This window comes from Phalangium opilio, unplaced genomic scaffold (assembly GCF_054372755.1).
Source record: "Phalangium opilio isolate 3A_F unplaced genomic scaffold, DU_Popi_V2 ptg000031l_1, whole genome shotgun sequence".
Lineage (NCBI taxonomy): Eukaryota > Metazoa > Arthropoda > Arachnida > Opiliones > Phalangiidae > Phalangium > Phalangium opilio.
The window spans coordinates 11,678,525-11,692,850 of NW_028324158.1; the positions used below are offsets into that span (position 1 = coordinate 11,678,525).

The 14,326-nt window shown below is 34.1% G+C and overlaps 2 protein-coding genes across 2 annotated transcripts; both read right to left on the reverse strand.

Moving 5' to 3' along the window:
- Positions 1–3,389: 3,389 nt before the first annotated feature.
- On the reverse strand, positions 3,390–4,222 carry LOC149690632 (uncharacterized). Its single transcript, XM_089870528.1, has one exon. It carries the CDS (start codon positions 3,666–3,668, stop codon positions 3,390–3,392), a length of 279 nt encoding a protein of 92 aa, XP_089726654.1. The 5' UTR covers positions 3,669–4,222.
- Positions 4,223–7,185: 2,963 nt separating this feature from the next.
- Positions 7,186–9,043, reverse strand: LOC149690633 (uncharacterized). The gene is made up of 6 exons (XM_089870529.1): positions 8,875–9,043; positions 7,984–8,092; positions 7,834–7,900; positions 7,573–7,617; positions 7,416–7,503; positions 7,186–7,338 (listed from the first exon to the last, which is right to left on the reverse strand). The coding sequence occupies exons 1-6, from the start codon at positions 8,932–8,934 to the stop codon at positions 7,186–7,188; spliced, it is 522 nt and encodes a 173-aa protein (XP_089726655.1). The 5' UTR covers positions 8,935–9,043.
- Between the last annotated feature and the right edge of the window lie 5,283 nt (positions 9,044–14,326).

Below are 14,326 nucleotides of genomic sequence, written 5' to 3' on the forward strand. Positions count from 1 at the left end.
GTATCTAATTAGTACAATTATATAGACAAACCAAGGGTGAAAAACGAAACAAATGCGTACCTTTAGGGTTTTTAGGTACAACACTTAAATTAACCATTTTGCCTTCCGAGGAAATTTTTGGAAAATTAAAGTCTTTGTAAATGTTGACCTTATGTTCATAGCGAAGGATCGTCCCCCAAGGTTTTTTGTAAAAATATCGATATTATTGAGATAACACCAAAGAGGAAGAAAACACGCTTAAATTTAATGCCAAATTAACTTAATACTTAGAATGAATGACGCTTCGTTAAAGGACAAGTGTAATTTAAAATGCAAAATATTTTAAATCCATTTTTTGAGGTATGAGGTGTATTTTAAACTTTAAAAATAATATACGTTTAGTTTAAATCGGTTAACATTTCAAACAAGATACAATTAAATTTTTGAAATCATTTAAAATCCCGTTTCACCCCACTAATCGATTGAATAAAAAAATTATTATAGTCCTATATAGTTTTGAGATTAACCATTTGAGAATTTATACCAGTCACACTGGGAGGCCAAGCTACTTGGCAGACAAAGTGCAATACCAAGTACCCTGGCCTTCTGGTGTAAATGGTATCAGTCCTCCTATTGTATTTATACACGATTTAAATGAGACTGGTCCTTTAATGGCGCTATAGAATAAATAAAGAGAAGTTTGTTTCCGTAGTGATGCCAAGATAAGTTGCGGTTTGTGGTTATAACACATTTATAAACAACGTGACTCTACCGAATGTCAAAGCGTGTGTAGTGGATGGATGGAAATGATAAGCATAATTTATTTTCAATGTATTAACGCTGCGGGGTAATTAAAAATACAGAAATACGACTGAGAAGGTAAAGGATCTTTTAGCTGTCAACAACGAAGGGCGTGACCTTCCATTACCAAACTTCTTACGAAAAAAACATCCGTTTTTTTTTTGGAATTGGAAATCGTGATATATATAAAATTAACTGAGATAAGGTTGTCATGTTTTTCTTTGGACTTAATTTTACCTGCACATTAAGTTACTCGATTATAGCTTAGTCTTAATTTTTTTTTCCAAAATAGTAAGACCAATATGGTAATTTAACGTTTCATTATTTTACCAATTTTGTGAAATAGTTAAATTTTAATTTTAAAAGAGACATATTTTCCAAAGCTTAACTATTAAAATTTCGTGAAATTAACTAAAATTATCCACCAAAAAGATGAGACTTTCAATTCGAATTTTGCAATTATGAAATAGGTCCTTTTTAAATCTCAGTCCAGTCTTTGTTGTTGTTGTTGTCTTAACAAAACAAGGCATGGTCAAATGTTAACCCCTCGACTTTCGAAAAGGAGCTGATGTAAAATTTTAATAATTTTTGCGTTGAAAATCATTTAAGTACCCCTTTAAATCAATTAAAATAAAAAATAAAATATCCACGAAGAATTACCCAATACATAAATCCTCCACAGTTATTTACATAAAAAATTGTCAGCTATCACCACCGTCTCAAACCAACAAGTTATAGGCCTACATAACTAAAAATTACCCAGCTAACCAAATATATACATATATACTTTGACACGTGCAAACATATAATATTAAATCCTGTAAAATTGCATGCATGGTATTGTAACTTAGCTAAAATATCTAAGTTTGGATTAATACGCAATATATAATATTAACTAACTGACCCCAATATTGCTTTTAAAAAGTTCGAATATATTTTTTAACGACTTTTTCTTAACTATACCAAAACTGGGCTGCCTGGCTGACAGAGACGGTGAAAGTGACCTTGCCCTATTGCGAAGTTACTGGTGATGAAGTAAATGACCCAGAAATATTTTGTTTTCTGGGTTTCAAAGTAGCTAAAGGGCTTTAATTATAATAATGCTAGTTTCTTTACAAATCTCGGAGGATTATTACGTATATCATATTTTAGTTCTTAATCACGTATCTTTACTATAGTTTTATGTTTTAAAGATGCGCCCTTTTTGCTATGAAATGATTTTAAAATCCGTATTTTTTTTCTAAAGGGTGGTATTGTGAAAAACGGTTTTTGTAAAATATATATACCCATATGAAACCCTTTCTATAATTCTTTTACGCAATTATGAAAAATTAATTAGTATTATTTTTCTCTGTTGGTATTGTATAATATTATATAATGCCAATTTGGGCATGATTTGTTTTAGCTTTAATTTAAAATAATTTGTGCTTGGTTCAAATCTTTTTTACTCTGTGTTAAATAAAATAATTAGTTAAAAATATTTATATATTATAGAAATAGGTAAGGTAATTTAATTATCCACGCCTTTCTCTATATTGGTTATAATTAATTGGACATTTTAATTAAATTGCAATAATTATAGATTAAAATCTCTATAATAAATATTGGGAATTAAAAACAACACCAAAATCCAAAGTCACGAAGAAACTAAATATATTGCTATAATTAATTTTCAAAGTAAAATTAAGATTTGAATCTATTTTATTATTAGTCGGTTTCCAAGGATTATTTTTAAAAAGAAATATTATGGCCAAATATTTACTCCCTCAACCAAAAACCACGACGAAAAAAAAAATGCGAAGGCTAGCTACTTATATTTTTAATCCGATTTAGTTTGAAGTTAAATTTATTGTCGCGTAAAATGTTTGAAATGTTGTAGTCTCTTTTATGGTTATTATTTTTTTTTAATTGATAAGTAAGATTAATCACGAGATAACCTTGAAATGTCTTAAATCTTAACAAACAATTTGGGGATAATTTAAAAATGTAACTCTCATCTCACAACCCTTTTTAATATAATAGCGAATCTTTTCTTCCTATTTTTGCCTGTAGATATTTTTGACGGATTTTAGTAATAATTTTCCTGCAGTACCTGTCTGTCAAAATGTTATATAGAAATGTTTTTAACCAAACTTGAAATTTAACTTCTGGATGGATAGATAGATTAGAAGCAGTATATGGAATGTGAAAAACATTTTATTCGTACTCTTAATCTTAAAATTGACCCTGGAATTTATTTTACAGTTTTTTTCCACGGTTGTTTTTGAAAATATATATATACAGGGTGTTTCTGATAAGTGTGGCATAAATCAAGGGGGATGTTCTTTGGGAAATAAATTTTGAGTCGAAAATGTAACATTTTGCCGTCAGGGCCACTGTCTTCGAATTATGATTTGATGGAGTGTTTTAGGGATGACCCCTTAATTAAAATTAGAAATCATTGTCTTTCAGTTTATTTATTAATTAAATTTTAGGGGTCATCCGTAAAATATTCAAATCTTAAGGCTCGTTATGACGTGGTCACTTGTCTCGTAGAGCCAAACCCGCCTTTTCCACTCCTTTCTTCTATTTTTACCTCCATGATATGAATTATAATCAAAAAACAAAGGTTACTTACGGTGCATGGCCCATGGTTTCAAATTCTTAATTCCACCAATAATTTGAAAGACTCCTGCTTGACATTCTGGTGATAAATCAATATCACCACTTGACCTGACCAATGAAGGTAGTAGTTTCTTGATCACTATTTCCACCGTCTCCTTTAACCTTTCTTCCACCAATTGAGCGGCTTCCGACAGCGATATTTTACTGTCCACGCTACCCGTTGTATAAAATGGAAGGCACAGAAACAGAGAAAACGCTAATAACACGGTGACCCTAAAGGTCATCTTGACTGACCGATTGTTTCAATACTTTATAACTAATATTAAATTAAATGATGCTTCTAACTTTCCGGGAATGGGATCGCGAGTGTTAAAAATACCTGTCTTGACTTAAGACAGCTTAGTTCCTTTCTAAATTTGGTTTTAACTTTCTACTGTTGGATAAAGCCAAACGCGTTTCCCCCTGAGGACGAGGTGGTGGTGGTATTATTCAATGTCGAATCATTTCCAACCTCTCAACATCTTTTCCTCGAGTTATTGGAGGAAAACGGAATCACGTACCTACCTCCTTCCCCGGTTTAAATTGACCTTGGGGTACACCGCGAGAACCGATAATAAATGAAGTCTCGCTACTGCTAATCTATAGCCCGTTTAAAAATCCGAAGAACTTCAAAGGGAGCATAACCCATCATACATACAATCGTTCAATGGTCCTTAAAGACACTACGAACTTTCTCGTGACGTAACTACCTCTTATCTCTAACCTATGTTTTAGGGACCAAGGGACCATATTGGAAGTCGATAGCTCAGGCCATACAATTTAGACTGACGTCACGACCCCGTAGCTCCTCCCCTCTTAGTACCACTCTATAGACTAAAGAAAGGACTGATAAGAGTCGAGGGTGGAGAAGATCGTATAGTTTGTGCTCTCTTTAAAATAAAATTGTTAAAATTTCAGTCTGTATGATCGTTTAAATTATTAAAACTGAGGCCTTAAGGCTTTTTGAAGAAATCCTTCAATCCTAACTTGATTTTATGACAAACTATCAAAAATCTTTTAACTAGTAATTTCCAAGTTCCAACATAGATCAGTTTTTTGGGGGGGGGCGCACTTTTAGGGTTCAATAAGCAGTACCACTGCTATAAAAGTCTCTATACATTTTGATATAGTCACTTGCTATACCCATAATGCCTTGCATGTTATATGTCCGCCCGCAAATATTCTACTAGTCTCTTTTGATTCTACATTAATTCTGAATTTTGTTTTTTTAACGCAATCAAAACCGTATACGTGTTTTCGTTTATTTGGGATTTAAGGAATTTAGCATATGTTACCGATAGGGTTGTATTTTGGATAAGCCGGTCAGGGACTCTCACTTTTCACGTCTTGTGAAGTATCTAGATAAAGAGTTAGTCGCTGGAAATGAAATGAAAAAAAAAAAAAACGAGTTTTTTTCATAATTTTTTTTGTTTTCAACCTAAATTTTAATTAGGTGGATTAACTTTCAACGAAGTTTTACGTTAGAAAATATTTGTACTAGGCCTAGTTTTGAAAATGTAACGGAAATTGATATTGGTTAGGTTTTATTTGTTTACAGTAGTTTTTATAGCAGAAAATTCAGGGGCAATATAGTGTTTGAGCGACAAAAATATCCGCATTGAAAACTTGTCAGTTTTTGTATCGTTTCTACGCTACTCATAGACTATATTAATTGATTAATTTAATAGAAGACAGGAGATGATTTTTAGAATTATTGTAAATGTAAATGATATTTAACTGAAAATGGTTACGTTTTGTCTTTACAATCGTAGTCTTTGAGAGCCTTGGTTAATTTCCAAGCGTTGGTACTAAGGGCTAAACAAAGACATTGTGTTTATAAATGTTTATTTCAACTTGGTCACTTGTTTTTAAAATCATATCTTAACATAGGCAATTATTTTCAGAATATGTTTTAAAATTTCCGCCTTGGTCATCATTAAATAAAATGTTAATGTAGTTTTTAATTCAAATTATCTCCTTGTTTTTATGTTATGGAAAAAAAACCTCATTTAAGATAAGGTGGAAGTTGTAAAATGAAGTTTGATTACGATCATTTGAAAACACGCCAGTTTAGTTCTGTTATTGTCATTAAATTTAAAAAAAATCAAGGGCTATTAATGACAAAGCTTCTGAAGATTTTGAAATGAAAGATGCTTAATAATCAGCAATCAAACTGTCAAAGTTTGAGATGTTTCCAAAGTTGAAAACCGAACTGGAATTAGACGTATTTAAGTGGCCTAAAGCATCAATGCCAAAATTATAATTATCTTGTTGTTGTATTCGTATCATCATAGGTTTATAAGTGATATGTTCCATAAGTATGACACTACCTATACTTCGTAATGCTAGAGACTTACTGAGAGCTCAGCTAGTTCGAGAACGACAAGCGAGAATTGAAGTCCTACATTCCGTTACTTTTGCAGGACTTCCATCTTCTCCTGTTTAGTCTGTACTAAGCCTTTGACAGCGCCTCACCAGACGTCGCTTTAACTCGAATCTATGACCTCCGTCAATCACTTCATGACAAGCTCCAGTTTCTAACAAGTGACAAGCTTATTTAACATATGATTATGGTATATCATCAAGAAGCGATACCAGAACCTGAGACAGTTCTAAGAAAGAATTGGGATGTTATTTTGCTCCTGTAATTAATTTAATTTCGTCTGACTTGGCGACGGGAAAATTTTAAATGATTTTAAATGTTTCTGGACCTTCATTAACATCTGATTAATATTCAAAATATTCTGGTGTAGAAATTTAATGAACTATACCGCCCAATCAAACGCACCACAATTGATGTTAAACATAAATGCAAATCCCGATGAATACATTAGGTTTCAACTTTCAAGGTAACTTAAGATTGCCAAGGTCACGTGTTTCGTAACATCTATCAAAAAATGTATACTATTCATCACTACCCACATTAAAATATATATATATATATAAAATAGTATTTTCTATGAAGGTACTTGTCTATACATACATGTTTTGCACTGCAGTTTTTCCAAACATTTCGAAATATCAACCAATAAATTTTATTTATATTGGTTGCTATTCGAAGCAGTAAGTGCACTTACTGCACTGTTTAGTTTATCGAATTAAGCAGAACAGAGTTAATACTCCGCGAACCTTGTGTTTTATCACGAAATATCGAAAATGGCATTACAGTCACGCCAATGTCTCATCAGCTCTCTTGACCTCTTTATATGTTAAGCTTTATCTCTCATGGAAAGGGTAGGAAACGAAAAGATCAATTTTGATACATTTGATTAAATTATTGACCAATAAAATCATAGATAGATTTTATAAATACTAAATTCAGGAAGTCGTAATCCAATTCAGTATCCTGTTGTAAAGGATAGGGGGGGGACTGAGTGATACAGATGCCTTCGTAGTTTGTAGATACAAAAATGTTACAAATTAATATTATAGTATACCAAGGTCATTTTAATTTCACCTCGGGTTCTGTATTTTGTCCGGTATATTAAGATCGCGCTATTTCAATCAAATATATTACCCTAAACATTTCTTTTTTGCTAGCTGATCCTTTTGCAAAGTTCACAAGGAAATATAGCGAAAATTCTTACGTAACATATGACAGTGTTTCTGAAAGATGCTAATATTTATTGACGTAAGTCGTATACATAAATCATGTCAAATAAATGACAAATAAATAAACCGGTTTAATAAGCCTTTTTACGTACGATGTGTCAATTAATGTTTTTGATATTTTTTTTTACAAGTAAATAAAAAATAATTAATTCAATGATATCTCTTAAGTTGAAAATCCAGTTTTTCCGCGTAATAACCGGACATGATCATGAGGCATTTAGTGATGTATTCGTAAGCCATGGGAACCGATAATCCCAGCCAAACACCTAAATATCCTCCTAAATTGCTGAATAGTTCGATATTCTGAAATTGATATCAAATTTGGTGTTAGCATAATTTTCGAATTTTATAAGGTGATATTCATGATAAGGGAAACGTACTGTAATTTGTGGCTTGTGATTGTACAAATAGTGCAAACTTCCTCTCAATTCAATGTGAATTTCCGTTAAATTAGAGAATTCCTCTTCCCTAATTTAATATTAATGTGAGAAAATTAGGCTTAGTAATAATAATATTAGTGCAGACGACGTTTCTTACATTATTTTTCTATTTTCAGTTAGAACAGATTGGTACATTTCAACCCTGTTTAAAATTAAATGAAAATAATTTAAATTAAACAATAAATTAGACTCAAATCACATCACAATCTTTAAAAGGACAAATCCCCTAATAGAGAAATGTTAAATCTATTGAAGAATTATGCTCAATTCAAGATAACAAACACTTCGTACTTAATTAGTTTACATCCATTATCTCAATTTGGATTAAAAATAATTACACGAACGTTTAAATACTTACAAGCAACTTATGGGACACTCTGATTTGCATTCCTCCTCAATTTGAGTAAATCTAAGGGCGTTTTTATCTGGGAGTAATATTTAATTAGGCAAAAATTATAAAAAGAAAAATTTCCCTGTTATGAATAATTAATTAAAATGTGAGGTTTACCTTCTTCGGTAGAATTACAAGCGCGAAAACCACTAGGTATAGTATAATTTCTTGAAACACAGCCAATTTCGTCTTTCAGACGAGGCCATAAGCAGTAATAAATACATTGCTGCAAGAACAAAAATAATTGCATAAATAATTATAAAGTTCTGCAGCGTATTTATGCAGAAATCTTGCATATGATAAAATTTCAGAAGTAGATTAAGGCGAAGTTATAAATTTTTGCTAACTAAAAGTATAGACTAGTGTCTTTAGAAAGGAGGTGTATAGTGTGTATCCCTCCCTCTAGGCACGTTCCTGTAAGAGGGGATGCTTTTCGCGCCTATTAGTGGGGGATGACACGGAGCTAAGAGATAGAAGAGTATGACGTTTGCATTGAAGGGAACGAGTCTTGGAGACATTTGAAAGACTCTTGAGTATCATAGACTGAATTGTCTTGCTACTTTTAATAACTTCGTTTAAATCTACTTCTGACAGCATTAATTAGTGTCATTTGGTAGCCCGGAGTGTGGTTTCCGGAAAAGTTTTCAAAAACCTTCTTATACGCGATGAGAGAGGTATTGAAACCATATATTTTTGTATCATTTAACAAGGTTAAGCCTTGAAGCGTCGAAATTACAACTGCGATTTTTTTATATTAACTTTTAATCGACATTACACGTGTCGAATTATTTAGGTTTTATTTTTTTTTTAATTCTGGTTGAAATTACGAACATTGTGAAAGAAATTTCATTTTGAAAATATTTCCAAATGCATATTTAGCTCAAAATTGGTTTTGTGCAATATAAACGCTTTTGGCAACAAAAACTCATTAAAGTTTTTCGCCCCCATTATTAATTTTTGTTAAGCCTAATTTCAGTTTAAATTTAAACTAATTAATTTCGTATTTACAGGTTGACTGTGGGGTCCACTTGGGTTACTGCCCAGCTCCCTGGTGTAATTTCTACACATGGTTTTGTACGGTGGCTCCAAATACTGAATTGACGTCTAAAAAGTGCAACAAGAAAAAAGAAATAAGGTGAGAAAAATCCATTTAATTTCTGCTACTGCGACACTTTTTTTGGAAACACGATATAGCTGAATATTTAAACAAGGTAAGTCGATATAAAACGGACGGCACTTAGCGAAAATCATTAAGCTACTTTTATAGCTGTTAATATCAAAAACAGCGAAGAGGTATTTTTGTTAAAATATTTGTTATGTAACACTTAAGACGTTCGGATACCTTAAGTGGAATTATTTGTATACTTTAACCTTGAACAGTAACAAAAACCTTCGTAGGATTTGACCAATATTATTTCCCATGCAAAAAATACCAGGAATGCATACATCTACTAAGAATCATTGCGACCCCATATATCCCATGTTAATAATTTCTATGCCGGTTTGGTGGGCCGGACTTGAGAACTTAATATCCGTCACGCCTCAAAATTCTGATGGCGTCTTTCTAGCCACAATTTCATAGGTTGCTGGCAACGCGAGGCCAGGCGCGTGCAAGACACAGCGAGATGGATAATTCGCCAGGTAAAGATCCCTCATATATATGCTTTCGTGATAAAATACCTTGGCTTCAAGTTGCGATCGAGCTTACAGATTAATGAATTACTTTTGTAAATAGTAGTTTATGTCTGTATCCAGTTTCAATCCGATATCCCGGTATCGTATTTGTTGGCATTTCGTACATGCTATGCAAAAATAGTATACCCTCCCTTTGTTGAAGTCGAGAGAGAGTGAAATTCAAACGAAGCACAAAAACTGAAATTATTTAAAAAAAGAAACGATATTTTAAGCGTAACCACGCGATGGTCAGTCAACAAATTGGAAAGCATTCATTTTTTAACATTACTGGACTTTCTAACCTTTTGTCGTTTATTTTTAATGATCGTGATATTGGGGTCGTCACGTTTTTTCAATTGTTTAGCCCTTAGTTGTGAACTCACCTATGTAAAGTCTCGTGTTGTGTTCGGAGTTTCCTTTGAAAATATCGATCCAACGTCTGTGAAAAGACCAGCAGGAATGGGCTCCCGTGTAAACCCAAGAAGAATGGCTAATTTCCCAGGAAAATTTCGAAATGGGTTCCGGAGAAAATTGCGATGGTTAAAATAATTGGGCATTGTTTAGTGTTTACCAAAAGCTCATAAAGTGTTTTGGAAAGGTTCTAACCAGAAAGTACACTTCATAAACAATTCCCCGCCTTTGGCTGTAGACGACATGTAAACTGAGATGAAAACTACACTCCACACAACCCCCTACAACCCCCTACACGAACTAACCAATCAGGGAAGTGCTTCTGAGGTTTTTAGAAAGAAATACATAATGCTGTCGACCCAAACGTTAATTTTAGGTACTAGAGCTAGGATCTACTGCATTATGAGCCTATTCACGGCTTCCCTCCTGTGCCACGCTTGGCAATCATACGCAGGGCTTTTCATATTACACGGCGCGAGCAAGTTTCAACGAAGTGTACTTTTTATTTTTATATCCATATACTTTTTGTTGTTACTTCCTCGTTATGGGGTTCTGCTATTTCTACAAGTGTACAAGGGTTTTAGGCTTACTTGACGCATGATTTTGTAATGTCAAAATATTCATTTCTTGATGTGAGAAGTCCGCAATACTGAATCATGGCGGCTTTGGAGAAAACAAAGTGATCCATTTTATTGGCGGTCACTCGTTTCACCTCTGGGCTTCCTTCCTCAATGTCACTCTAAAGGATTAAGATAAAGTTGAGACTATAATTTTTGAACCAGTTTGAGGACGTTACCTTGTTGCAAAATTGAGAGGAAGCGTTGCACAACATGTCTTCGTCAAACCTATATTTAACACGTTATTTTGAAATAATGCTTAGATCCGAATCTAGCACAAATTAGAGGTTGCTATCTATTGAAAACGTCAAAGTACGACGTTTATGTCTTATTGCTTAACCCCGCCTATTGCATTAAATATCTAGAATAGTGTCTGTCCTTTTCCCCCTATTGTATTGCAAAATAATGAAAGACTTACAATCTATCGGAACACATGGTAATTGCGGGCAAATCACTGAAATTTGAATGTTCAATGTGAACATCAACCGACGTTGGATACGAGGTATACTGACTGATGAATGAACTGGTCTGGTAGAGACAGACGACGGTACAAACCAGACACGTCAAAAGGTACAATCGTTCCCTGATTTTGACGAGCCATAGCGGCAACCGTGGCAAAGATATACTTCTGGGCGAGGACAGAACCGTGGTTGCGCCGTTATTATTGTAGACGTTATTCCTGTTTGGCGACACCTTGTCCTTTTGCTGAACTGGTATAAAGAAAGGCGTGGGTTTCGCGGGCCTCGATTGGAGCCATTTTTCCGATTTCAAAATATTGGTACTCGAAGGCATACTTTGTGTCGATGTTTTTCGACTTCTGACCGAAGCCCTGGACGCGCGACTCGAACTGGTGGGTCTAGCTTCCTTCGGGGTTTCGGCTTCAACGTCCTCCGTCAAGGAACGTCTACGACGGTGACTTTCTTCTACGAAGACCACTTCCACTTCGGTTTTGCCACGTCCACCCCGGTAATTGGGAGAGTTTAATGACCACCTTCTTGGTCCCTTACCGCGATAAAGTTTTCTAACTACAACTCTAAGCCAACCGACTCGACGTTCGCTCGATTGTTGTCTGCTATTATTATTATGCACGGTTTGGTGGCAATCATCACGGCTACTGTTCCTTTCCACGCTCATAACCGACGTGAAGTGACTCTGTGATTTTCTGCTTAGGAATCGGTGTTATAGCGGAAGCGTGAATTAGCGACGAGATTGAACTGTAACTTGTTGAAATCTGAAATAGAAGGTCTGTTTTATTTCCTAGTGCTGTAGTCTCATAGTACTTAAGTTAAACCCCTAAGACATCCAAGAACTTAAACTATAGCTCCTAGGTAACTATTGCATGTAATTGCGTAATCTTTACCTTCATGATTTCGCTGTTAAATTTAAAACTAACCAAGAAATTTATTTAAACAATTATTAGTCGTCGTCCTAACCCTAACTGTTTAGTCAAATCAAAGCTTCTGGCTCGTTGCTTGCCCTAGACATTTCTGGCTTTTCTTGATTATGCAATTCGACAAAAAAAAGTACCTTAAGTAGTGTTTGCCAACCGTGACTAATTCTCGGCAACTCAATACAGTACCGACGCCAAACTTTGAAAGTAAATGCATCTAAAAGTCGCGTGACGCGTGCAACAGTGTGATAGCGTTTTAAATACCACCGTATGCTACGATCCACTGAAGTTTAATAAAACTTTAATATTGGAGAATTGTCTAGGGCTTTAATAAATCGTTTAAATTTAATCTATTAATGGATTTGCATTTGGAACAATAGAATGTTTACCTACCCTTATAGCAAATATTTAGCGACGAAGATCTGAAACACGCTAAACTTGGCTCTTACGCGTTTAAGTTAAGTACCAAAATGGGAAAGCGGCTATTTCCCAAAGGCCGTGGGTCCATCGATTTTGTATAGGGTATAAAAAGGATTTCATAAAATCCATAAATTAAATAACGATCAAGGTACCGTTTGTACTAAAGAAAGCTGAAATATAACACCTGTTCTTACAGAGTATCTCAATTTCTTTGCGATGATAGCTTGATAATGGATCGTCGATTTGGTTCTATTCAAAATGCACTCTTGGGTTTTCTTTTATTCAAAACATAAACGTAATCGTAACACCCCAAAGATTTATTTGATACGAACGTTAGTAATTTTCCGCTTTTAAGAGGGTATCGCGTAATGGCAGGTCATTGCCATTAAGCGTATTGGTCATTAGGTTAAATTAGAACATGATGCCAATACTTCAACCCATTTCTCTGACCAAAGATTTTATGACAATAAAGATCATAATTTGAAGTTGGAAACTGCGTTATAGATGTAATAGAGTGGTACTGAGAGGGGACGTGACGTCCATGTTGGTAGTCTAAATTGTATGGTCTGAGCTGACGACTTCCAATATGGACGCCAAAACAGAGGTAAAACACAGGAGGGTGTGACGTCACGAGAAAGTTCGTAGTAGCGGACTATAATTGAATGGGTTTAGTTTTGTCTCAAAACTTTAGAGTTAAAACTTTGAACAAACAATAGTAGTATGAATAAACTACGATTAAAGCGAAATTTAACTTACCATAGCACTAAATATTAAATATAAAAGTTCAAATCTATGCCCTGAAGAATAATAAGCCAATTAAACGAAATTTCCGGCACTTTTCTTTTGAAGCATAAGAATTCTCCTATTGTAGTCAAACTTTTGAAGTAACGACGAGATATGATCGCCTCATGAAAGGGTATCATTCTACTGGGAGGATATTGATTTCTGTTTTTATTTGAATAGCGAAGCATTGAAAATAACAGAGAGGTTTTCCGTGTGATAAATTCGTTTGAATCGCACCTGTTTTAGGTGGCGTGGTCTTTGGGTCTTCCCTTTCGCTTAGGTTCAAATGCATAAGGATACACCATTATATACTTAAGGCTATTAGCCTTCCTTAACAACCCTTTGCACCATATGAAGCATTGCTATGGCCTGTTCACACTTGTTTATTTATTAGTTATGGCTGACACTGTGTTACAGCCAAGGTCGGAGTTCTGATACGTGTATAGATAGCTTTAACCGCGCTTAAGGGTTGCCAGTAATTCATGAGAGTATCTCCTACAGGTTTGGAACTGAATGACCGCTGAATCTAATAGCTTTTCAGGGTTGAATTTCACTCGCAAGTATCTTACAATATCTATTAGCGTGAAACGTAACTATTAGGGACGAGTATGTCATTAGAATTACCAGAAAGGGTACCACCTAAACCAATTTTCTTACTTTTGAAAAATATGAACTAGCTTATCAAGTGCCATGACATTAGGGTATAAGAGTTAATCTTTTTAATATTTACTTATTATTTTTTTTTCTAAATCAATATTACACTGAATTATTAAATAGTTTATTTTCCCACGTACTCGCACTCCCATATATTTTGTCACACCCTTAAAAATGTATCGTTTTTATTGGACGTTAAATGTTGACGTATTTTCATGGGAATTTTGTTTTTTTCGTCATTCTTATTCCCACTTGTGGTGTGATGAATAATTAAACAAGGTGTTTCCCACTAATTTCGTGATAAAAACTGTTGCCATGGATGTTAATAGGCCTTAAAATATCGCTAATTGTTCGGCTTAAAAAATATTTGTTAAATTTTTCGACAATCAACGACATTATGCCTCTTTTTCTTTCAATCTCTAATTATTGCTAGCATTTCATTCTCTCTTTGAACTTTCTCTAGTTGATGTTCAGATAGCAAAAAAGACATCGTACGTTGTCAAGTCTAAAT